At 42.7% G+C, this 25,626-nt stretch overlaps 1 protein-coding gene and 1 pseudogene across 33 annotated transcripts in view; both read left to right on the forward strand.

Moving 5' to 3' along the window:
• The window catches only part of NRCAM (neuronal cell adhesion molecule), a gene marked incomplete at both ends in the record, with an annotated part of 75,624 nt that extends 72,982 nt beyond the window's left edge, over window positions 1-2,642 (forward strand). For 30 of the 32 annotated variants that reach the window (XM_080701849.1, XM_080701853.1, XM_080701856.1 and 27 more), the window contains one exon: window positions 2,405-2,642. In XM_080701849.1, coding sequence (XP_080557975.1) covers window positions 2,405-2,642 — 238 coding nt within the window. Of the gene's footprint in view, window positions 1-1,811; window positions 1,846-2,404 lie in introns of those variants that run through there. The other 2 variants (XM_080701870.1, XM_080701873.1) reach the window with 1 other exon arrangement.
• Window positions 2,643-5,472: 2,830 nt separating this feature from the next.
• On the forward strand, window positions 5,473-14,159 carry LOC308266776 (glyceraldehyde-3-phosphate dehydrogenase-like; annotated as a pseudogene). The gene is made up of 3 exons: window positions 5,473-5,632; window positions 11,078-11,193; window positions 13,174-14,159. The product of its transcript is annotated as a glyceraldehyde-3-phosphate dehydrogenase-like (transcript).
• The last annotated feature ends 11,467 nt before the right edge of the window (window positions 14,160-25,626 follow it).

The following is a 25,626-nucleotide window of genomic DNA, read 5'->3' on the forward strand; positions in this document are numbered from 1 at the left end:
CAATCATAAATGATCTATGATAAACAAGCATGGCCCAAGTTAGCTGTAGTTTACCAGCACCTACTTTCTAAGGTAGCTATTCTCAACACTCGAGGACACAATGATGCTTTGAATATGTAGGTCACATCTGTCACTCACCCACTGACACCCTCCAGTGCCTTCCCATTTCATGCAGAATTAAAGAGAGAATCCTTATAATGTCCCACAGCACCCTGATCTAGCCCTGCCTCCCGTTACCTTACTCCTCCTCCTCTTTCTCTCTCACTTGCTCATTCATCCTCAGCCACATCAAACTCTTCACTCTTCCCAGAATGTGCCAGGCTCCCCCTTGCCTTGGGGCTCTTACGCTGTGTGTTGTCAGGATCACTCTTCCTCCATCTATTCATTTGGTTAACATCATTCTTTTAAGTCTTTGATTAGGTGCTCCTTTTAAGTATCAACTTTCCATTCTCTCCCTTAGCATCTTCCATCCTCTTTACTCAGCTCTAGATTTTCTGCAGTATAAATAACCTTCTAACAAAACTAATTTTATTATGTTGATTGTTAATTGTATCTTCCCCCATCTAGAAGTAAACTCCATGAGGTCAGAGTTTTATTCTATTTTGTTGGTTGCTATATCCCCAGTACCTAGAACAACATCTGTCTTACAGTGGACACTCAATAAACATTTACTGGAAGAAGAGATGAATGAATAGAAGGGGGATTTTAAAAATACCATGGTTGAAAATTTCCTGTAGTTTACTTCTTGGGACATTACAAAACAGAATAAGACTAATAGTTGGAATCTAGATGACAAAATTCTGCTCATTATTGAACTCTTAAGCAGCATTAACTTTCTTACCAAGCCATGTTCAGTTTTTCACAGGAAGTATTCAAGCATAGCCTAGAAGTTAATGATTAAATCTCAAGGATGTGGTACAAGCTATTTTTATAACAGTTGAATGCTGAATTCTATACTCTCTGAATGCCACCCCAGTTTTTCATCAGTGGTCATGACAATATTGGTTTGAAATAAGAACTTGAATATTGTTTAAGCAGGTAATTTCCGATGACTTCCCTATCTTGAGATTTTCTTCTTGAAGAAAAAAAAAAACCAGAAACTTCTAGTAGAAGTTATTGGGAAGAGAATTAGAATATTTATGCATCTTAAAATCTCTGTAGCTTGGCTAGGAAAATAAGCCAATCTCTGAAACAGAGGAAACAAATCTTAGCACAAGTTTCTAGATAAAATGTTGCTGCTAAGGCAACCTCTTTTTACATTAATGCTTTTATTTACTAATAATGTGGATGGTTCCTCTTTTTGCCTTACATTTTTGTTCTTTGGGATAGAACAAAATATTGGATTGTGTCATTTCCTTTTTTCTGTTTTCTCCAAATGTTACCAAATAAGGATTAGGCCAATGTGTATACCTAGTTCACAATCATATTGTTGGACATTCCTAAACATAATGATTACTCTTCTCCTACCAGAAACTGAGATTTGGGGTTCAACAGAGAATTAAACAAAATAATCATTATAATAAAGTTTTATTACAGTGTACTCCTCAGATTCCCATCCAGTGTGGACAGGCTGCATAATGTGCATGGGAGACAGGAGCGGGATTAAGATGAGTCCAAAAGTGTTTGTTTTTACAAGCTGGAAGCACTCACACCCTTTAGAATATATTGGCATGGCACTCATAGTACCGAGGTAGTGCTTCTTAGTTAAAGTGTGTCTCTTTTCAAGTTAATAAATCTTTACTCATTGACTAAAATTTTATAGGAGAATATACTGTCTACTATCAGTATAAGGATTTTGCTTTTTTTCTTAGGCTATTTTCATTTGTTTCTTCTGCATCCTTTTAATGGGATTTATAGGTCTCTTGAAAGGTAAGGTTGAAGTTTACAGTCTGCCCTGTCCTTGATAACAAAATTATTTAAAGTGCAGGATTTTGCTTCTCCTTCTGGCTCAGAAAAAATTCATATTTCATATTTAACCGAAATCATGTTCCATCCATGTCCAAGGAATCAGAGATGTGATGCAGTTTAACTTACTAACTTCTCTACTTGCCATAAGCTGCCCCCTGCCCCTTCGAATACAAAATAGTGATTTTCGACTCTTCTCAATTCTTCCTTTTTCAATGCCTGCGATTACTTTCAAATCAGGAGCCAGAATCCCTCATTGAAATTAACATGCACAATCGGAAGCCAACCGCTGTCCCGAAGACTTCATGATTCAACCATCTCTGCACCTGATCTTCATCCCAGCTCCATCCTAGTTGCTGGAGTCAACCTGACAGATTTAGCTAGAGAAGCTCAGATCCAAGTGCTTTTCCATAATTTGCATGCATGATCTTTAAAAAAAATAAATAAAGCATGTTACCTGATTGTCGCTCTTGACAAAAATGATTCCTCTTTTTTCTAGTGACGCAGAAGACCACAAGCCTTTGAAAAAAGGAAGTCGAACACCTTCAGATAGGACTGTGAAAAAAGAAGACAGTGATGATAGCCTGGTTGACTATGGAGAGGGGGTGAATGGCCAGTTCAATGAGGATGGCTCCTTTATTGGACAATACAGTGGTAAGAAAGAGAAAGAACCAGCTGAGGGCAATGAAAGCTCAGAGGCACCCTCTCCGGTCAATGCCATGAATTCCTTTGTTTAATTTTTAAGCTCTTTGCCAATGTCCGTTTCTCTAGAATGTTTCTCTTAAGCACTTGTCTATCAGCCCTCTCATACTATGAACATATGGGTGGAAAGTCTTATCTTCTTCTGTATGTTAATATTATGAGGACAGTTAGAGCAAGAACATAACTCGGGCGAATGATCCGCTACTGTGAACCGGAGTGCAAAGGGCATACTTCTCATTCAAAGTGGGTTGTCTCAATTTCTTAAGGACAGATACAAATAATGCAACATCATCAAGAGATCATGCTGTCTCCTCTTCAGGATACAGTTCATTTAAGATGCATGAAAAATGCTACACAGTTAAGGACATACCTTTGGATATTATGAAAACATGGTCTGGTACTTTGTGTATACGATTCTCTGCAGAACCCCTAAATATGAATTCCATTTTCATTGTCGAAGAGTGTTACTGTAGTATTCTCTAGAGCTTCAATGTCTTTGTGGACATTGTGGTGAAATTGGTGACTCTGTGTCTAGCTGTTGTTAGTCTTTTGGGGAGACTGGTAGGAACAGTATGTACAGTATATCCTTGCTAAATAAGTTAATTCCGACAGTCGCACTTGCTGAAGCTTACAGAGACTCTGTTACCTGCTCTCTGCTCCTGTTACTTCAATAGGCTTCTTAATCTTTCAGGTATTACAGCAGCACAGTGTTCTATTTTGTACATTATTTCTACGTTCAGTTGTGTCTAGGCATAAACAATGTGTACGGCAACACATTTTGGCCTTTGTGCCATACTGAGGGAACTGAAAACAAATCACACAGATTAAACTTCAAAAATTATTCCAGGAAACACAGGGCAAGACACATGCAGTGCCTTGAGACAGTAAGCATTCCACGACATACTGCATTCTGTATCAGAACCGTCAGCTCCTTCCTAAAGTGCTGTCGCCATCAAAAACTAACTTTTAAAAAGCAGAGTGAAAACAGCAATGCCGGGGGGAAACATGAAAATAAAAATGAAGACAGCTAACTGTGAGGGACATTACCCCAAGAATATAAGAAAAAAAAAAGCTTTACCATCAACTGGAGCACATGGTGATTTTATGGTATTTTCCCAATTTCCATTCAAATAAGTCACATTTAAAAAGACAGAGTCAACCTGGTAGAAAATTAATAGGAAAACAAAGTAATTATTGCAAAACTAAAAGCATTCAACAGCATGCCAATGGCAATACATTATTCTCTAAAACTTTACTATAGGAACTTTTGGAACTCTGCACCATTAAGCAACATGTGTGCTCATTTCAGTGGACACACTTCAGAATCTAAGGAATCCAACAAGTGCTTAAAAGGCCAACAGTTAAAGGGATTACGTCTGCAGTTTAAAATAAGTAAATATATATATTCTATCTTATTCATAAACAATATCAAATGGTTTACTTCCAAATATGAAAATCTATAACAACCTATGGTTGAAGGAATGCTCAGTTTCATTTGCCAATAAATTGGTTTCTCATAACTTGCATCAAGTTTAATTTTAAGTAAAGCTTTTTATATGTAGATATTTTGTTGAATTTGTAAATATACTTAAAGTGTAGATGCTATATGCTTATAGGTGTTACATACAAATAAACATGCAATGTTTATGTTGTACTGTGTAAGAAGAAAGCCAACTAATGCAATGCGTGGGATTAGAAAACATCGAAGTAGCTTCTGTGCCCCCCCCCCTTTTTTTTTTTTGCTGTGAAACTGAAATAGTGACATTTCCTACATACTGACAGCAGTTTTCTAGCTGAAATCTGCAGAGCTTTGCCTGTGGACCACAGTAGGCTTAGACACCTGGCATTTTTGATAAGTTCAGGTAAAGTATACTTTGAAGTAATCCCAGGTCAAGAAGGCACCAAACACTTTCATATCTCCATATCTACTTTTTGCAGATTAACCTAGGCATTGGAAATACAAAAAATAAAACAAAACATGCTTGCCTTGCCATCAGAGAGCACAAAGATAAAAGTCACTTTACATTTGCCAATGTCTTGAGAAAACAAGAGTGCAGTTTTTACTCTTCCATAATGGTGGGTGATAAATTGATCTGTGCATGAAGAAGTCACTTCTGTAATGATGCAACAGATTTTGTATTGAAAATTAAATGTGGTTTTCAAGGTCCCTCTTGCTTTTGTAATTTATCATGTTCCAAGTGGAGTGTGAATATTTGAAGTAATGGTGTATGTAACGGTACAGGTTGTGATTGGATTTCTGTTAAAAAAAAAAAAAAACCTGTTAAACAGTCTTGATCTCTTTGTGATTTTTAACTTTCTCAAACACATTTCCAAATGTTTTAAAGTACTGACAATTTTTATTTTTACTTTTAAAAAGTTATCATAAGCAGAGAATATTGAATGTAAAACTAAAGAGATAATAGAACATATTAAACAATTTAATGAAAAGGTGAAATAGATATGACCAGCCTTTTGAGGAAAGATCCAAAATACCTAGCTCTGCCTCCTTCCTCAAAGCTCAGTTCCCTAGTGCCCCCTCTTTTCTTGCCACAACCTCTGCCCTCCTCAACCACAGGCAACTTGGATTTCTTAACATGCCCGTCTGGTAAGCAGTGTGGACATTTACAAGTATTGTAGGTCTGCCATCCACTCCCATCCCTCCCCCTCATTCTTCTAATTATCTCAGAACTGCCCAGCTCTACAAACAGCCCAAACCCAGTGTGTCCCATGTTCACCACCTGCTCTTTGTCCACCCAAACCCCGGTCCCAGCATCGCACCCAGGAGATCCCTCTCTGTGCGGTTATTTGAATTACGTGATATGTAAGTGAACTATAAGATGCTGTTGAGCGGGTAGAGTCTCTCCCATGGCTGTCACTCAGTTTGGAATAGTGATCAAGCCCTTGCTGCCCCTTCCTGCTGTGGGCCAGATTCACCGATCACAGCCTCAGCCCAGATCATCTTCACAGTTTCTAAAATTTAGCAACACGGACTGGCACGACATAGGCCTGACCACAGAAAGCATCAGTCCGTTGCTGGCACAAGCCATCTTTTTCAGGTGGTTTATAATGGCCCTGGTTTACTTTTAATGGCTAATTTTGGAAATGGCAGGTGGAAGCCATTTCTCACCCAAAGGAAGAAAATCTCTCCCACACCTGAGTTTTTCTAAAGATGACCGCCAGGGGGTGCCCGTGCCTAAAAGGCACAAAAGAAGCAGGATTGCTGGAAAAGGCCTCCTCTGGATAATCACACCGTGAACTGATGTGCAGAAAATGATCTCCTGCTGCAACCGAGGAAGTGAGATGTGTAACTCTCCCTGGGGAGTTCGCAGCTTCCAGGGAGCAAGCACATGGCCTTTCGGTCTTCTTCCTCTGGTTGGTTGTGGCTGGGTGGTTTGTGGCTTCGGCAGGTCGAGGGAGAGGAGCTGCCTCCTGAGTACCTCTGAGATCTATCACTCATGCATGTTGGCAGCATGGATGAGGGAGAAACATGTCCTTAAAATGACTTCTCCCCCATTTTCCCCCAGCACCCTATTTTGTCCGCCACAGGCAGTTTGATGTTTTATAGTCATATCGCACCAAAAATAGCACAGTTTGAGCACAGACAAGTCTTATTTGCCAAGTGTGGTGGCACGCACCTGTAATCTCAGTACAGGAGGATCGCAGGTTCAAAGCCAGCCTCAGCAACTTAGTGAGGCCCTCCCCAACTTAGACCCTGTTTCAAAATAAAAAATAAAATAGAACTCAGAGATAGAATGTCCCTGGGTTCAATCCCCAGTAGCAGAGGGGGGAAAAAAGAGGGGGAGAGTATTTATATTAAATAAATGGTTGCTAGGCCATGGTAGAAAGCTCATAAGACAGGAGAGAGATTGGAAAGAGATGAGGCTTCACATTCCAGCTCCACCATCAACTAGTGTGTGAGCCCCCAGCTTCTCACCTCTCTGTACCTGTTTCCTCAGCTGGAAAATGACAGAAACATTCCGCTTAAACCTTGTGATTCCTAGTAACTAAAAAAAAAAGCATTCTGAGCACCCTCTGGAGCCAAGTGTGTTGCTAAGTGGGAACCAGATGAGCTTACTACTCTCTTGGGGCTGGGGTCCAGTGCAGAAAGACAGACATAATCAAATAACCACCTAATGAATGCAGTTCCACACTGAGGTGAGAGCAAGGAGGGGAAGGTACGCCCTCTAAGACAACGAAGGAGAGCAGGCCCAGCTGGACGAGGTGGCCAGGGAGGCCGCCCTAGAGAGAGTGAGCGGAGGATTGAAGGACAGGAAGACCTAGGTAGCCAGATGTGGTGACTGACACTCGTAATCTCAGCACTTGGGAGGCTGAGGCAGGAGGACTGCAGTTTCAAGGCCAGCCTAAGCAATATAGCAGGTTCTCTGCAACCTAGGAAGAGTCTGTTTCAAAACAAAAAATAAAAGAGCTGGGGGGAGAGCTCAGAAGTAGAATGACCCTGGGTCTAATCCCCAGTTCAAAAAAAAGGCTGAGGGAGGAGCAGGTGGGCAGTGCTGTCAGCTGGGCCAACACGTTCACTGTAGGTGTAGGCCAGGCTGAGCTGGGGCAGAGGGCCACGGGACCACCTTCTGTGCTGATTCAAGGAGTCATGGGAAGTACTGAAAGGGCTCAGTCAAGGATACACAGATGTGTGTGGAGGGCCGCGGGCATCATGGCACTGTGTGGGGAGCTGTGCTTTAGACAAAAGACTGGATCTGGGTCCTAGCACTGGACAGAGAGGAGTGAGTGGATTCTGAAGATGTTGAGGTAAAACTGGTGAGAGTAACGGGTAGGACTGGAGGAGCTGGAGAGGAGGGAGGTGTCATGGGTGGCTTAGATTTCCAACTCACCTAAAGCGCACAAGGGGAACACTAAGGTGAGAACACGGGGAAGTTACCAGGTTCGAAGGTAAGTTACATCTCAATGCAGCTTTACAAATAAGGAAGCTGAAACCCTCTGAGACATCCAAGTGGGAAAAACTAGTAGGAAGCAGAAACTGTTGAAATGAGGAGTTAGGCCATGAGGCCCTGCCAAGAAAGAATGTGGGCAAGAGGGCTTCAGGATCAAGAAGGGCCTCTGCCAGAGACCAGGCTACAGGAAGCCTTTGCTGGAGCTTTTGCTGGGAGACCTGAGAACGTGTCACCTGGGGATCCAGTGAGAAAGACCGACAAAAGAATGAGCGTGGGTTAGAATCACGTAACGCTAAGAAATAGAGCAAATAAAGACTGGGAAATCGTTCTTGGATTTTAGAACATGGAGGCCAGCTGAGACCTGGGTGGAAGCTGTTGGGTGGAGTGTGGCAGCAGTTGGAATGAGATGAAAAGAAGGTGAAGATGCGATCTGCCGTTACCCATGTGGACAACCCACCTGTCTCTGGGCTCAGTTCCTTGGCATCCCTACGGTCAAAATAAAATAACCTACGCATCCTGCTCCCTGCCCACGTCTCCAGCTCACGCTTTAATTTCTCCCAAACCTTCAGCTTGTACCTTTATTCTATTCCTTTTTTAGCAGATTTTATAGTCCATCATTTCTGAACAGTGGACTTTAACATCCTCTGCTGCTCTGTCTTTTCTAAAAGACATCGTGCGGCTCAGAATAAAGTCTCCTGCTGCCCCTAAGAGCTAAGAAAGATTGGAGACCAGGACCACTGTAAATTCAGTAATGACTTCAAATGGCTCCACCCTCAGCACTGCCTCTGAGACCTGCGACTTTTCTCAGAGTAAACTTACATTCTCACACAACAATGACTGTCTCAAATCTTCCCTCAGCGGGAGTGGTGGCACATTCCTGTAATCCCAGTATTGGGGAGGCTGAGAGAGGAGGATCACAAGTTTGAGACCATCCACAGCAACTTAGCAAGACCCTGTCTCAAATTTTAAAAAGTAAAAGAATAAGCCGGGCATGGTGGCGCACGCTTGTAATCCCAGCATCCAGGAGGCTGAGACCAGAGGATCGTGGTTCATGGACAGCCTCAGCTACTTAGTGAGGCCCTCTGCAACTCAGTGAGACCTGGTTTCAAAATAAATAATAAAAAATAGGGCAGAGGGTGTAGCTTGGAGGTAGAATGCCCCTGGGTTCCATCCCCAGACCCGCAAAAAAAAAAAAAGAAAAGAAAAGAATAAAAGGCCAGGCATGGTGGCACACACTTATAATTCCAGTAATTTGGAGGCTGAGACAGGAAGATCACAGGTTCAGTTGAGGCTCTCAGCAACTTAGTAAGATCTTGTTTCCAAATAAAAAATAAAATAGATTTAGGGTTGTAGCCCAGAGGTAGAAGGCCCTGGGTTCTGTCCCCAGTATCACATACACACACACACACACACACACACACACACACACACACACGTACACACGCACGCACACACACACACGCACGCACACGGATGCTGGGATGTATCACAGTGGTAGAGTATTAATGGGTTCAATCCCAGGGGAGAGGGAGGTTTTCTCCCCTTTTCTCAAGCCTTAAACCCTGAATCCTCCCTGACTATCTTCACAAATCACTTCTTACAAAATGACCTAACAATAATTTACTGAAAAAAAAGAAGAAACATAGATGGTAGATGTGATTTCCCTCATCTTCTCACTAGCCTGCCTCAACGTGCTCATGTTCTCCCATTAAAGCTAAGGAGCTGTCTGTCCTTCCTCTGTCTAGGGCCTGGCTTTCCACCTGGGTCTGCACACCTCCTGCTTGGAGATTCTTACCCATCAATTACCCTTGCTCCTGCTTCATGGGGCTGTCTATTGCCGTTTAGAGAGCTCAAGTCTCTAGGAAACAAACAGACCTTTGAAACCTCTCATTTTCCATCCCATACCCCCCTTCTGCTATCATCCCTCTTCTACTTTGTGGTCAAAAAGGTTGAAATTATACCAGGAAAAGTATATGAGGATAATCATGGAAAACTGCTCTTTGCCAGACAGTACATCCTTTGTTCTTTCCATGGCCAGGAAATTTCTCCATCGTACTCGGTTTATCCTATATAACAGTGTCTTCAGCTCTGGCTAGGTAGCTTATTATATCAATGGATGACTCAACAAAAGAGAAAAATGTTTTTCATCAAAGGTTCCCAGCTAGCACATTGCAATCACGTGGGGAGTTTAAGAGACCTAGTACCTGTGCCCTCAGCCCCACAGAGGCCCTGTTGTTATTTTCTGAGATGTGGCTTGGGCATCACGATTTTGTAAAGGTCTCCAGGTGATTATAATGTGCAGCCAAGGTGGAAACCAGGGTAAAGGAACAACTCGTTCCCACACTATTACATGTGCACTTTGTCAGTGAACAACATTTTGAACACACTTCTTCATGCAGCACACTGGTGGGACTCAAACTCTCTTGCATTCCTCTCATTGAAGAGGTGGTGGCACATGCTTATAATTCCCACACTTGGGAGGCGGAGACAAGAGGATCGCGCAGGTTCAAAGCCAGCCGCGCTGGCTTAAGAGACCCTGTTTCCAAATAAAAATATAAAAATAGGTCTGGGAATGTAGCCCGGAGGTAGAAGGGTTTCCAGGAACCCCAGTACCACTAATAATAATAATAATAATAATAATAATAATAATAATAAATATCTGGAGAAAATAGACCTGTCAGAGATTGCTGCTGGGAATGAAAAAACTGGTGCCATTGCTTTAGAAAACAGTGTGGCAGTTTCTTTTAATGTTAAATATAGACTTACCTAATGACTCAGCAATTCTACTCCTAGGACTGTATCCAAGAAAAATGGAAACCTATGTCTACACAAAGACTTGTACATAAATGTTTAGAGAAGCTTCAATCATAATAGCCAAAAACACCAATATCCATGAATAGATGAATAGATAAACAAAATTGGCATTTCATACAATTAAGTGGTATTTCTATATAATTAAAAGATATAATTCAACAATGTTTGAAAAAAACTAATACACGCTACAATGAGGAAGACCCTCAAAAACATTATGTTAAATTAAAGAAGCCAGGCTTCTTATGTTAAATTAGAGAAGTTGAATAATTATGCTTATTTGAAATGTTCGAAATAGGAAAAGCTATGAAGAAAGTAAGTAGATGAGTGGCTGGCTGAGACTGGGAACAAGGTTGACTGTAGATTGATATGAGGGATCTCACTGTAGAGTCCCCCTTAGACGTATTCTAAAATGAGATTGTGTTGACTGCACAACTTGATATACTTACTGAAAATCACTAACTTGTATACTTAAAATGAGTGAATTGATACTATTAAGTTGCACTTCAGTAAAGCGGTTAAAAAGAAACCATCCCTAGGCTTACATTTGTTGACAAATAGAACTGTGTAGCAATGAAGCTTGCGATGCACATGGCACCACGGGATAGGGCACTTTACCTCCTTCCTCCTGTCTCCTCAAGGACACACCTCAGGACCACCAGTTCTTAAAGTGGGGTTTGCACAACAGCAGCACCAGCAGTACTTTTTAAAATGGCAGAATTTTAAGGTCCACCTCTGATTTACTGAATCAGGAACACAGAGGGTGGGGGCCAGCACTGTGCTTTTAGAAGCCTTCTGGGTGAGTCTAGTGCACAATGCGTTTGAGGAACACTACCGTCTTGTGGCCAGCCTTTCTCCTCTCCCACTGGTAGAAATTGGAATGATTTTTCTTCTGAGATTAAAAGAAGAAACTGGGATCTTTTCAGAATAGGGGAAAAAAAAAACCTTGAAATTCAACAGTTATCAATAGGTAAGTGGATAAACAAGTTTTGGCACACACCACTATTCATATAAATGAGATATTCCTCGGCAATGAAAACTACTGAATAGGTATCTCATTCCACTGAGTAAAAGAAACATAAAATTTGTATATGTAAAACACTGAAGTAGACAAAATGAGCCTACCGTGATAGAGAGCACATCACTGATGGCCAGGGGATGGGAGGGGCCAAGGAGCAGGGGACACTTTTAGGAGTGATGGAAACACTCTGTATCGTGAGTGTGGTGGTAATTATAGGATTGTGTTCATTTGTTAGGAATGATAAAACTATATACCTTAAATAGTGTACTTTATTGTATATAAGTTGTATCTCAATAAAGCTGATTTTAAAAGGGAAAAAAAAAACAGGCATAAATGGCTCCTTCTTGGTTCTCTTTCTCTTTCTCTTTGTTGGGTGTGCCCAAAGAGGGGGTGGAGGCACTCACTCTTCATTTCAGGGGCCCAGGCTGGCCTTATAGGCCTTAGGCAGAAAAGTCTGTGAGTGGCTGGCTCCCTCCCAGCTCCGCTCCTCAGTAGAGAGCTGAGGCTATCTGCCAGGCATGGACCCCCACACACTCGCAGCCCTCCCTGGCTGGGTGGCCCCAAGGTCTGGAAATGCCCAATGCGGTAGGTATTAGGGTACCTAGTTACAGCTGACCATCAAATTCACAGCTTCCAAACTCCTTAGAAACAAAATAATGTTTGATTCCTTGCACCTGTGTTCCGAAGTTGACTCCAAATCCAGTGGCCTCTAAACCTAGACCACCTTGGGCAGCACTGTGTCTGTTCCATCCCAACACACCAGGTGGGGTGAGGAGCAGTAAAAGCTGGTCCTGGCCAGGGGAATAGTCCCTCTCTAATTTCTGTTACTGCCCTCCAGGCCTGCCATAAGGCCGCCTCGGGGCTCCAGCTTCTCAGTGTCTCTAATTTAATATGTTGTTGTCTCCTCCTCCTCCTCCTCCTCCTCCTCCTCCTCCTCCTCTCCCTCTTCCTCCTCCTCCTCTTCTTCTTTCCTCCTTCTTCTCCTTCTTCTTGCCCTCCTCCTCCTCCTTTTTCTCCTTCTCCTTCTTCTTTCCCTCCTCCTCCACCTCCTCCTTCTCCTTCTCCTTCTCCTTCTTTCTCCTCCTCTCTCCCTCTCTCTCTTTCTCTCCATCATCTTTTACCTTGTAAAAGACTAGTACTTCTCCTTTCATCGTTTCTCCCAGAATATGTGGTTCTAGGATAACATGTTGCATTCTGTGGGTGTGGGTAATTGAGACCTGCAAACCAACTTTTTAAAACCACTAAGGTAAGCCGGGCATGGTGGCACACGCTTGTAATCCACGCGCTTGGGAGGCAGAGACAGGAGGATCACGCAGGTTCGAAGCCAACCCCGCACACTGGCTTAGGAGACCCTGTTTCCAAATTTTAAAAAATGTAAAAAATAGGTCTGGGAGTGTAGCCCGGAGGTAGAAGGGCTTCCAGGAACCCCAGTACCACAAAAAATAAAATAAAATAAAACCACTAAGGTAGTGAGATGTCTTTCTTGTGGCTCTACTTCTCATTTTTTATTTTGTGTGTGTGTGTGTGTGTGTGTGTGTGTGTGTGTGTGTGTATGTGTTAATGGGGGTTCATTAACACACACACACACACGCACATTCAGTCTGTGGTATCCTGTTACACACACACACACACACACACACACACACACACACACGCACATTCAGTCTGTGGTATCCTGTTACAGCAGTCCAAGCAGACTAAGGCATAATCCTTTGCAAATCTGTTTTACGTTCTGTCCCCCAACCCTATGGTGTCTGCCAACTTTATATGTGTTAACAGCATTTAGTATTTTCTATTTAGCAATGAATTGCTGTGTTTAAATGGCAGGAGAACACTCTTTGCTTCTCCTCATTCAGCAGACAGCCACATCTTCTTGTGCAGTGCAGGCCACATCCCTGGTACCCCATAGTGAAGGTTGGAGTGAATAGATTTGGCTGTATTGGGCACCTGGTCACTAGGGCTGCTTTCAACTCTGGCATAGTAAATAGTGTTGCAATCAACGACCCTTCATTGATCTCAACTACATGGTCTATATATTCTAGTATGATTCCACTCATGGCAAGAACGGGAAGCTTGTCGTCAATGGAAAGTCCAGTCTTGTCTTCCAGGAGCAAGATCCATCCAGCGCAAGGCTGGTGCCGAATATGCTGTGGAGTCCACTGCAGTCCTCACCGCCATGGAGAAGGCCGGGGCACTTTTGAAGGGCAGTGCCAAAAGGGTCATCATCTCCACCCCTTCTGCTGAGGCCCCATGTTTGTGATGGGTATGAATCATGAGAAGTACGACAGCTCCCTCGGGATCATCGGCAGTGCCTCCTACATCACCAACTGCTTGGCTCCCTGGCCAAGGTCATGCACGACAGCTTTGGCATCATGGAGGGACTCATGACCACCATCCATGAGATCACCAACACTCAGAAGACCGTGGACAGCTCTGGGAAACTGCCATGATGGCTGTGGGCCTTCCCTGACATCCCTGCATCCACTGGTGCTGCCAGAGCTGTGGGCAAGGCCATCCCTAAGCTGAATGAGAAGCTGACTGTCATGCTTTCTGTTTGTCCATCCCATCATATCAGTGGTTGCTTTCACTTTCTGCCTGGAAAAAAACTGCCAATATGACAAAATCACGAAGGTGGTAAAGCGGGCACCCTAGGACCCCACAGGGGCATCCTGGGCTACACCAATGACCAGGTCATCTCCTGCGACTTCAACAGAGACACCCACTCTTTCACCTTCAATGCTGGGGCTGGCGTTGCCCTCAGTGACCACTTTGACAATGAATTTGGCTGGCGGCGGACCTCGTGGTCCACATGATCTACAAGCCCCTGGACCACCAGCCTAGCAAGAACACAAGAGGAAAGGAGAGGTCCTCAGCTGCTGGGGACCTCCGCCCCAACTCTGTCGCCCAACACACTGAGAATCTCCCCTCCTCTCAGCAGTTTCCATCCCAGGACCCTTGAAGAAGGGGAGAGGATTAGGGAGCCCTACCGCCATGCACCGTTAATAGAATCCACTGCACCCGAAATAAAACAAAATGGGGAGAGAGGAAGAAAATAACTAACCTTTAGCACCTATTAAATGCTAAACACGAATCAAAGCAATATATCCATCATTCTCATTTAGTATTCTTACCAAGGCTGTGAAGAAGCATCGCTTTTCTTTCCAAAGATCACACAGTTGAGGAAGAGATCTAACATGTGAAATCATCTGTGTGTTGACTCCAAAATACAAACTCTTTCTCCCTTTAAATTATTTCTCCTTAAATCTAAACTACAGGAAATTTTAAAAAAAAATATCAAAATGGGAGAACAGGCCTATCCAATTGTGAAAGACTAGTATTTTAAAAATGAAGAGAAAGCCGTATGGTGGTACACACCTGTAATCCCAGTTCTTGGGAGGCTGAGACAAGAGGATCACAGGTTCAAGGCCAGCCTTGGCAACTTAAAGAGACCCTCACCAACTTAGTGAGATCCTGTTTCAAAACTAAAAGGGAAAAGGGCTGGGCACATAGCTCAGAGGTAGAATGCCCCTGGGTTCAATCTCCAGTACTAGAAAAAAAAATAAAAAGGACTCCTATTGTGTGTGTGTGTGTGTGTGTGTGTGTGTGTGTGTGTGTGTGTTATTGGGGATGAAATCCAGGGGCCTTCTACCTCTGGGCTACACTCCCAGACCTATTTTATATTTTATTTGGAAACAGGGTCTCACTAAGTTGCTGAGAGCCTCACTAAGTAGCTGAGGCTGGCTTGAAACCTGTGCAATCCTCCTGTCTCAGCCTCCCAAGTGTGGAATTACAGGTGTGCACCACCACGCCCGGATTCCTATTGTTTTTAAAGGCCAGTAGACCCTCAGTCCAAGGGCTATAAACAAAAAGGACTAGACCATCTCTGGATACCTGGGTTTGGAGTTACTCTAGTTTGGAACTACCTAGACTTGGAGATGCATTTATATAAAGCAAAGACATCTTTCTCCTCTCACATTTTAGCATACTGAGCACAATGTAAGGACCACTCATTTTGGACTCCGTCTCAGTCATGATGGTTTGAGGCTGCCAGATGCTTCAGCAGGCAGCCAAGGGCCCTGGATTTCCCCAAATGGGCAAGTTGCTTCATAAAATCCTTCACACCTGATGAAACATGTTGGAGGTTGTCAGGGAAATGTCTTATTATTATTTTCTATCGAGATGGGAAGGACACAGTGAGAATGTGGAAGTCATGCTTTGGAGTCCCAGGAGACACAGGGACATGGAGTCTCTGCTCTCGACTCAGCCAGGCACGGCTTACTTTTATCTTATAGGAACAAAGAGAGAAAGAAGAGCAGACACATTTGGAGGTCTAGGTTTGCTCCTCTGTGTCTAGTTTTTTGATGAAATAATGATTTTCTTCTATAAAGCAATACATCTCTAAGCCTCTAGTGAATCCAGTGTCCCAGGAGGGCTGCCAGAACAGAAACAATCACGTCTGAGCCTGATGCACCTTCAATTCAGAGATGGTAGAGAACTAGGTGACTTTATGCCCACTTCAGGTTGTAGGAGCAGGCACTGGCCATATAAGCAGATTACAAAGACAGATGTCCTCGTGGACTGAAATAGAGGAGTTTCAGAAAAGGACCTTGAAAAACAATGGAAGCCAGGCGTGGTGGTGCACACCTGTCATCGCAGTGCTTGAGAGGCTAAAACAGGAGGATCGTAGGTGCATGGTCAGCCTCAGCAAATTGGTGAGTTTTTCTTTTAATTTTACTTTAAAATAAAAATAAAATAGGGCTAGGGTATAGCTCGCAGGTAGAATGGCCCTGGGTTTAATCCTTAGTACCACAAAAAAAGAAAAAATGGGTTGACTTAGAATAATATCCCACCCCAAATATGGTCACATCCTGGAGGTTAGGACTTTATCAAATTAATTTGGGTGAGGGGTAGAGGACGCAATTTAACCCACCATATGGGGACAAATGGGAGTGTGATCCTGCCAGGACCCACATGGTCTCAGGTCATCCCTAAGTCATTCAAGTGGTGACAAATCCTATAATAGGACAAGGCTGGAGAGTCACACTGACGACCAAGGAAAAGAATCAACAGATGAGCCGGGCGTGGTGGAGCACGCTTGTAATCCCAGCATTTGGGAGGCTGAGACCGGAGGATCGTGGTTCGTGGACAGCCTCGGCTACTTAGTGAGGCCCTCTGCAACTCAGTGAGACCTGGCTTCAAAATAAAGAATAAAAAGTAGGGCAGGGGGTGTAGCTCGGAGGTCGAATGCCCCTGGGTTCCAATCCCAGACCCACAAAAAAAAAAAAAAAAAAAAAATCAACAGATGGAGGAAGAAGTCCATGTAGTTTGGGGTATGTTGAATCAGTAAAATATGTAGCCCCTTGAGACTTCCGGGAAGATGGCGACCAAGAAAAGCGGGGCTTAAGAGCCCCGCTAACAACAAATATCCATTACCACAAAATCAGCGCCTTTCAAAACCAGAAAACAACATCACCAGAGAAACAAAAAAAAATCACCAGGCTCCAGAGAGAAAGCGGACTGAGAACAGAGCCACAGAGGATATCCTCACGCCCGAGGACGCGGCAGCAGCGCCATACTGCCGGCGAATTCACGGGACGGCCACAGCAAGCCGAGGGGAGCCGCTGCGGAACAGCCAGGCGGGATTTCTCGGCGCAGAGGACATCTAAAGCTCCCAGTGTCTGAGCTCAGCACACGCTGCAGGGATTCAGAGTGGAAATCAAAACCAAGAAAAAAAAAAAAAAAAAAAAACGCCAGCCCAACAGCCGAGGGCGTAGCAGCGGCGCCATATTGCCACCGGCGGCAGCAGCACGGAACTCACTACAGCTACATCTGCGTACTCAAGAACAGTGAGTCAAATTGCGGGCCACAGTGGAGAAATCCCAGTACTGTACTCACTGGGACTTGACCCAGTGGGAGAGGGGCGGTGGCAGTGATATCACACCATAGGAGAACGTGCAACCTGGCACCCCCCACGGTCTAAAGCAGCCTCTATCGACTCTCTGGGTCGGAGACTCTGTGATAAAACCCAGTAAAGGAGTAGTGGGGTCTGAGATACTACTGACTCGAGATCCAGAGCACCTTAAGTGAAGTCATAGTGACCCAAGGGAAGAACCCAGAGAAGGCACAAACTTCCGAAATCATGGGAAAGAGGAATAATACTGGAGCAATTAATGCTCACAACCCCACAACATCAGAACCCGATAAAACAGAAAATCAGAGATTTCTAGAAGATCAAATCAGGAAAATAACTGTAGAAATAATAGAGGTGCTTCGAAAAGAACTCAGAGAGAGCCAAAAAGAGATAAAGGATGCAATTAATGAAGTAAAGGCCTCAATTCAAAGCACAAACAACCGATTAGAACACATGGAGAACAGAATCTCGCTCTTAGAAGATGATCATTCCAAAAATGAACGCATAGTTTCTAATCTAGGAAAAAATATCCAACAGCAGGAATCTGATATTGAAGAAATATGGGCCCATTTTAAGAGAGCTAACCTAAGAATAATTGGAATAGAGGAGGGAAAAGAAAGTGAAACTAAAGGGATCAACAATCTCTTCAAGGAAGTAATAGCAGAAAATTTTCCAAACATAGAGCAAGAGGTCGATACGCAGGTCCAGGAAACTTATAGAACTCCCTTTAGACAGGATCGGAGAAGAGGATCCCCACGCCACATAATTGTCAAAATGACCAATGTGGAAGCCAAGCAGAGAATCTTAAAGGCAACAAAAGCAAAGGGCCAAGTGACATTCAGAGGCAAACCAATTAGAATCACTCCAGACTTCCCAAACCAAGTTATGAGAGCCAGAAGGGCTTGGAGTAACATATTCCCAATTTTGAAAGAAAACAACTTCCAGCCAAAAATTTCCTACCCAGCAAAACTCTCTATCAAATTAGATGGAGAAATAAGAAGCTTCCATGACAAACAGAAACTGAAGGAATTTATGTCTTCAAAACCAGCACTAGAGAAAATACTCAAAGAGATTAACTACAAAGAAGAAATAGGTAACACACATCAGAACTAGAGAAACAAGATTTTCCATCCAACAGACAACTAAGATTGGTTATCTGTGGAGATTCATTATTTATGTTAGTCTGTTACCTATCTCTAAAGGGTATTGTTTGCCTTTATTGTTGTTAATTTTTAGGATTTCTAGTTGGAATATTAATATACCTTCAGATATAGCATTTGGAAATATTTTATCCCATTCTATTAGTATCTTTGGATATACAATATGTTTTTTTATTTTTTAGGGAGTTTGTATACTCTTCTGTTGCCTGTGCCATTGAAATCATAACCAAGAAATCACTGCCAATTTCAATGTTGTGAGGTTTTATGACCCAGATTTTCTCCTAAAAGTCTATAGTCTTAAGATTTATATTTAGGTCTTTTATCTATTTTGAGTTAATACTTGTATATGGGATTAGGTAAGGGTCCAATTTTATTATTTTCCATGTAATTATTATGTTTCAACAATATTTAGTTAAAAGATTATTATTTCCACCACCAAATGTTCGTGGAAACCTTGTCAAAAATAACTTGACAATATAGGGAAGAATTTAGCTTTAGGCTTTTATTTAACTCCAATGGTTTATATATCTGCCTTTAGAATAGTACTACACTGTTTCAATTATTGTAGCTTTATATGGTTTGAAATCAGAAAATATATATCTTCTAGCTTTGTTCTTTTTCAAGATCGATGTGGGTACCTAGAGTCCATATTCCATATTAGGATAGATTTTTTTTTTCTGAAAAATAAATATATAAATATATGATAGTTTCACCTAAAAAATAGAAAAAAATAGATTCTCTGGTAAGAAAGAAAGCAAAAAGAAATATTGAAATGTTATCTTTAAGTCATCAAAAGCTTGGTATCAGACAAATGAATCTGTTATGAGAGATTATCATTTTTAATTTTGGATAAATTGCTATAATACTAGATGTCAACTACTAAGTCAAGCATAGGAGGGGGGGATAGGGAGAGAACGGGGTGGGGATCGGGTGGGGGCTGACTGGGCAATGTGTGCATGTATGTCTACAAAAGTATGTATCCCACTATGATGTATGAATACAGTGCACCAATTAAAAATAAATATGAAAAAAAAATATGTAGCCCCTTAAAAACACTTAGAATTTTCTGCAACTCTTATTTCCAATTATAGTTTCATTCTCTAAGCTGTTTAAATGACCTAAATCCTATATATTATTGAACATGACCTGTTGACATTTTTCACCAATTGTACCTTTTGGGAGTGAACATTCAGAACTTCCAGGAAAACACACACACACACACACACACACACACACACACCACTCACCACTTGCATACTGAGGTGTGTTTATCTCATAAACATTGATTGATACAGGATGCCACAGAAATTAAATAAGTTTTTTTGGCAAGAAAGACAAAGCAGAAACACCTAAGAATTAGTGGAGATGGAAGGACAAGCAGGAGGGGCTTTGAGCCCTGTGGAAAAGTAGGTAAGTGCAAAGCCACCTGGAAAGTCTTCTCAGAAGTTGTGCGACCTGCCTCTCCCTGCCCAAGCTGGGACAGTGGTTAAAACGAGCCAGGCTTCCAGCCCTGTGCACTCACCCACTCTTATTCCTCCTGCTCAGCTCAGCCACTCCTGCTAAGCCCTAGGAAGCCAGCCACAACACGGATACCCACACTGCCTCTTTGCCGTATCATTTCATTGTTGAGAAAATTAAAAGAAATATTGGTTTCTGTCATTTTATTCTATAAACAGGCTGATGGAGAGCCTACTGTTAAATGCTTTTTCAGGATACTGTGATGTGCAACACTCTTGATACCAAGTACGGGATGAGAGAAGCATTCCTTCAACAAACCTTGAGCGCCCGTTATCCTGGGGCCTGGGAATGCAAGGGTGAACAAGACGCAGCCCAGGCCTGAGGGATTGATGGAGTAGGAATGGTTATCTAAAGAGTGCGAAACCACAGCACCATCGGCTACAGTAGACATACACTGAATGCAGCCCGCTCAACGGGAGGGTCAGGGAAAGCCTCCTGAAGGTGATGCTGAGTCTCCAGTGGCATTAAGATCCTGCATACACCAAATGTTTCTGTGAAGACCAAGATTGCAGATATGTTTGGCTTTGCTAGTATTCTGTTTCTCACAACTACGCCGCTTTGCCTCAGCAACACAGACAATGCAGTCCCAGACAGCTTGTAAATGATCCAGTGACTGTCTCCATTACACATTAGCGATCGACACTAAAATTTGAATTTCCTTTCATTGATGTGTGTCAAAAACCACTATTACTCTTTCAATTTTTCTTAACCATTCAAAAATGTAAAAGCCACTGGGTGTGGTGGCACATGCCTGTAATCCCAGTATTTGGGAGGCTGAAACAGGAAGATGCAGGTTCAAACACAACCATCCTCAGCAGTTTAGCGAGACCCTCTGAAACTTAGTGAAACTTTGTTTTAAAATAAATAATAAAATAGAGCTGGGGGTGTAGCTCAGATGTAGAATGCCCCAGGGTTCAAACCCCGGTTACACACACACACACACACACACACACACACACACACACACACTGTATAAACCATTCTTAGTTTGGCGGCCAGACTGAGCTTGTGGGTTATGGATTGTCAACCCTTGAACTAGATGAAGAACTGGGCAAAATAAGGGTCACAGAGGAAATGGAGCCTGAGAAGGCATAGAGGCACAGGCAGGAACGCCAGGCAGATATGAAAGTTCCATAATGTAAGGGCTTCCATAAAAATATAAAACAATTGTGTGCCAAAGACTCTTTGGTTAATTAACTAACAAGGGAACTACAAGAATGTTACAACCAGTTCAGGATTTCTAACACATACCTATACTGGCCATCAGAAATGTTGAAATTGCTGGGCACAGCAGCACACACCTGTAATCCCAGTTCTTAGAATCACAGGTTCGTGGCCAGCCTCAGCAACTTGGTAAGACTATACCAAGTTAGTGTGACCCTGTTTCAAAATGAAAAAATAAAAGGGGCTGCAGTTTGAGCTGGGGTAGGATCCCCCTGTGTTCAATCCCCAGCACTCCTTCCCACCAAAAAGAAAGAAATTCTGAAATCAAGTGGCCTCTCTCTGTATGGCAATAGTCAATTTACATTTTCATGAAGAATAGTCTTTATTACTGTCAATATTCTGAGACTTTCAGAGTTACAAAATATCTCAGAGTCAATGAAAGACACACATAAACAGAAGGGTGCACTTACACGAGAGACCCAGCAAGCTTTCTGCTCATTTCAGAGAGTTTTACCGTTTTACCATTTTTTCAGCACAGTTCAGTGTGATTGGAAGGAAGGGTTCTGGATCAGTTCGTTGCCTGTGTTGGCAGGCCCCAACACGCTGGTCTTGTATACTTCTTCCTCTCCTGTGTCCTGGCTATATCGGTTCATCTCAGGGGAATTAATAGAAACGCCGACATCTGTGTGATCGTGGGCAAGTTACCTAACTTCCTGTGCCTCTGATTTCTCATCTATAAGTGAGAATAACTTAGCACCTACCACACTTGGCAGATGTGGCAAATAAATTGTTTAGTCAGCCTCATTCTCCTACTGAACATTTCATTTCTCTGGTTTCACCAAAACCTTGAAGTGTGCTAGAATGGTCAGGTGTGTTAGAATGCCACACGGATATCACACTAAAGAACAAAATAAAAGACACATGGGCATCTACCACAGGCTTTAAGAGTAGAGCAGATGGAGGGTGGCCTTGGACTGGTGTGTGGCTTGACCTGAGTTACTTAACTCTCTAGGTTTACTTTTCCTTACCTTGAAAACAAAGTGTTGAAACTTTACTTATCTCCAAAATCCTTGATGGATCTCATGTTCTATGATTGCATTAATGATTTTTGCATATGAATGACACAGCTTTTCCCTGTCACAACCTTAAAATTTGGTGTATTTTAGTACTTTCCTATACATACTGAAAAGCATTTTTTTGCTTTTATTGGTGCATTATGGTCTCAAATCAAAATGTAAATCATGTTTATCTGGAAATGCATTTTAAAAATTTAGGACTGAGATTCTATCTGGCTCCAGTTAGAATGGCCATCATCAAGAATACAAACAATAAGTCAGGCTCATGCTTGTAAACCCAGCATTTGGGAGGCTGAGGTAGGAGGATCGAGGTTCTTGGCCAGTCTCAGTTACTTAGTGAGGCCCTCTGCAACTTAATGAGATCCTGTTTGAAAATAAAGAATACAAAATAGAGATGGGGTGTGGCTTGGAGATAGAATACCCCTGGGTTCCATCCCCAGCCAGAGAGAGAGAGAGAGAGAGAGAGAGAGAGAGAGAGAGAGAGAGAGAGAGACCATAAAAGCTGGAGAGAAGAGGAGGTGAGGAAACAGGAGCCCTAATACATTGTTGGTGGGATTGAAAATTAGTGCAGCTGTGCAGCTGCTATGGAGACTAGTGTGGAGGTTCCTCAAAAGACTAGGAACCATCATATGACCCAGCGATACCAGTCCTGGTTATCTTTTCAAAGAAGTTAAAGTCAGAATATTATAGTGATACATGCATATTCATGATTATAGTAGAACAATTCACAAGAGCCAAACTATGGGACCAGCCTAGGTGTCCATTAACAGATGGATGGGTTACAAAACTATGGTATATATACACAATGGGATTTTACTCATCCATAAAGAAGAACAAAATTATGTTATTTTCAGGGAAATGGATGGAACTAGAGAATATTATGCTAACTTAGATCAGCCAGTCTCAGAAAGTCAAGGGTCATATGTTTTCTCTTATTTGTGGAAGCTAGATAGAAATCGGGAAACCAAAGGAACTTCAGATAAATGAGGAGAGGAACCAGAAGAATAGGGAAGGGGACCTGGGGAGGGAGGAGAGCGGAAAAAGGAGACCTGATGAAGGAAACTGTTCAATCACGTGTGCATAATGTGAAGTTATCAGTTCCAGCTGTGATTTTATAAACAGGGAGGAGAAGGAAGCAGGGTAGGATCCAGAAAGAAACCCACCAGTGTTTCTATCACACTAAACTTCAATATAATGTATGGTTATCATGTACCAATAAAAATATATTTTTAAATGTATAGGTATTTTAGCCGGGCGTGGTGGCGCGTGCTTGTAATACCAGCGAGACAGGAGGATTGTGGTTCACGGCCGGCCTCAGCTACCTAGTGAGGCCCTTTGCAACTCAGTGAGCCCCTGTTTCAAAATAAAGAATAAAAATAGGGCTATGGGTGTAGCTCAGAGGTAGAATGCCCCTGGGTTCCATTCCCAGACCTGCAAATAATAATAATAATAATAAAATGTATGAATATTTTAAGAACAAATAGATGGATTTGAATTCTCTGCCATCTCTTAAACATTCTGCAAACTCCATCTGCATCAGTCTCTCAAACGAGGGCACCCCAAGGCAGATTCTGAGGTGAGTGACCAGGATAACTCAGGCTCAAGCCACTGCAGGCTGCATGGGTCTTCCTTGTCTTCCTCTGTTAGAGAACGAATTGGGATCAGCAAAGAATAAACCCATGGAGTTTCCTTTAGTTGCCAGTGGGCTCTGCCCAGGGTCCCTCTGAGGTAGCAGAAAGCAGGTAATCTCAGTCAGAGAGGGTTTGCCCTTCCTCACTGCCCGGGCACTGTTTAGCAGGACACTCCCACCTGTTCTTCAGAGCTATGGCAGCCACGTCAAAAGTGCACCATCAGGCGTGAGTATCTGAGCTCCATTCAGGCACACAAATCCTACTGAAGCCTCACTAGCTGCTCAAGGCTCTGGGACTGAGTCACCCACCACACACCCTGTCAGGACTTGCAAGGCTCTGTGTGCCTGGTGAAGACTCCTGGCGTCGTCCGTCCGGGCAAGTCGCTTAGGTGCAGCTTCTCCTGGCCTGCAGTTAGGAGGCCCCCGGGGGGAAAGGCAGGTGAGGTGGCTGTGGCTGGGCAGTTCTGCAGGAGAGGAGGCCGCACCTAGGACCTTCCTCACGGCTGCCTTCTGAGAAAGAGACCAGGCAGACCAGGCACCCGCTCCTCTCACACCTCACATCAGTTCAACTTAAGGTGTCAAGCTGCATGTTTACAGCAAGTTTGATAGCAGTTACACTTCAGGGAAGTTGTCCTTGTGGAAGCTTTTATGACTGAGAAATGGAGCTGGAAGTCCACACAGCTGAGTTTGGGTCCATGCTCCTCTCCTGTTCTTCAACCCGTCTCTCTCTCTCTCTCTCTCTCTCTCTCTCTCTCTCTCTCTCTCTCTCTCTCTCTTTCTCTTTCCCTCCCTCCCTCCCTCCCTCCCTCTCACAAACAAACAAACAAACAAACAAACAAACAAACAGAAACACATAAATGAAAGAAGAGAAATCTAGAAAGATAACTCATACCTGTGGTTTCAGTACTTGAGTGGAAGGGACTGAGACAAGATCAAAGTTTCAAGGCCAGCCTTAGCCACTTAGATCCTGTCTCAAAATAAAAAATAGAAAAAGATTGGGAGTGTAGCTTGGAGGTAGAGTATCCTTGGGTTCAATCCCCAGTAACACACACACACACACACACACACACACACACACACACACACGACACCAAAAATTACAGGCTTCAGGTGATTTTTTTTTCATTTCTTTATACGTATTTGTATTGTCTGGCTAGAGTAAAGGAGCACATATGATTTTTCAGGTAATGCAGTATAGCTATTTTCTTTATGAAAAAGAAAAATGCTAAGACTTTAAGAAGAGCTACACTGAGAGACTTCTTCTGATTCACTGACAGACTAACCTTTCTGCTCAGTGGGTGAATTCTTCTTAAAACTATCTTCTGTCTGGCAGTACTCCACCCTTAACCCAAATCCTAAAGGGCAAATTGTACTGTTCCAAAATGGAGTTAGATATCCCAAAACCTGACATTAGGTTGCAGGAGGATAGCATCCAGTGACCTATTCATGATTATTTGAAGGCAACTTTTGAAATTCAAACCATGTTGACACTTAATTTTAATCATAAAACTAGAGACATACATACGGGGGAGGGAACCCCAAAATATGATAAGGTCACTCAAGAATTCAGCAAGACTTTTAAATTTACATGCAAAAGAAATGAAAGCAATTTGTGGAACTGCAATATTTGAAATGTTTAATATATATGTAAATATTTAGTGCCTACATTTTTGTTTTACACATTAGCTTAAAAGTCTAAAGGAAAATAATAGTGCTGTCCTAGTCAAACAGATGCAAACCCATCCACTGAAAAAATGGCAAACTCCCTCAATTTCACTGAAACTCTCTACTAAGTTTCTAACGAAAAATCAAATATTGACC

This window comes from Muscardinus avellanarius (assembly GCF_963383645.1).
Source record: "Muscardinus avellanarius genome assembly, chromosome: 9".
Lineage (NCBI taxonomy): Eukaryota > Metazoa > Chordata > Mammalia > Rodentia > Gliridae > Muscardinus > Muscardinus avellanarius.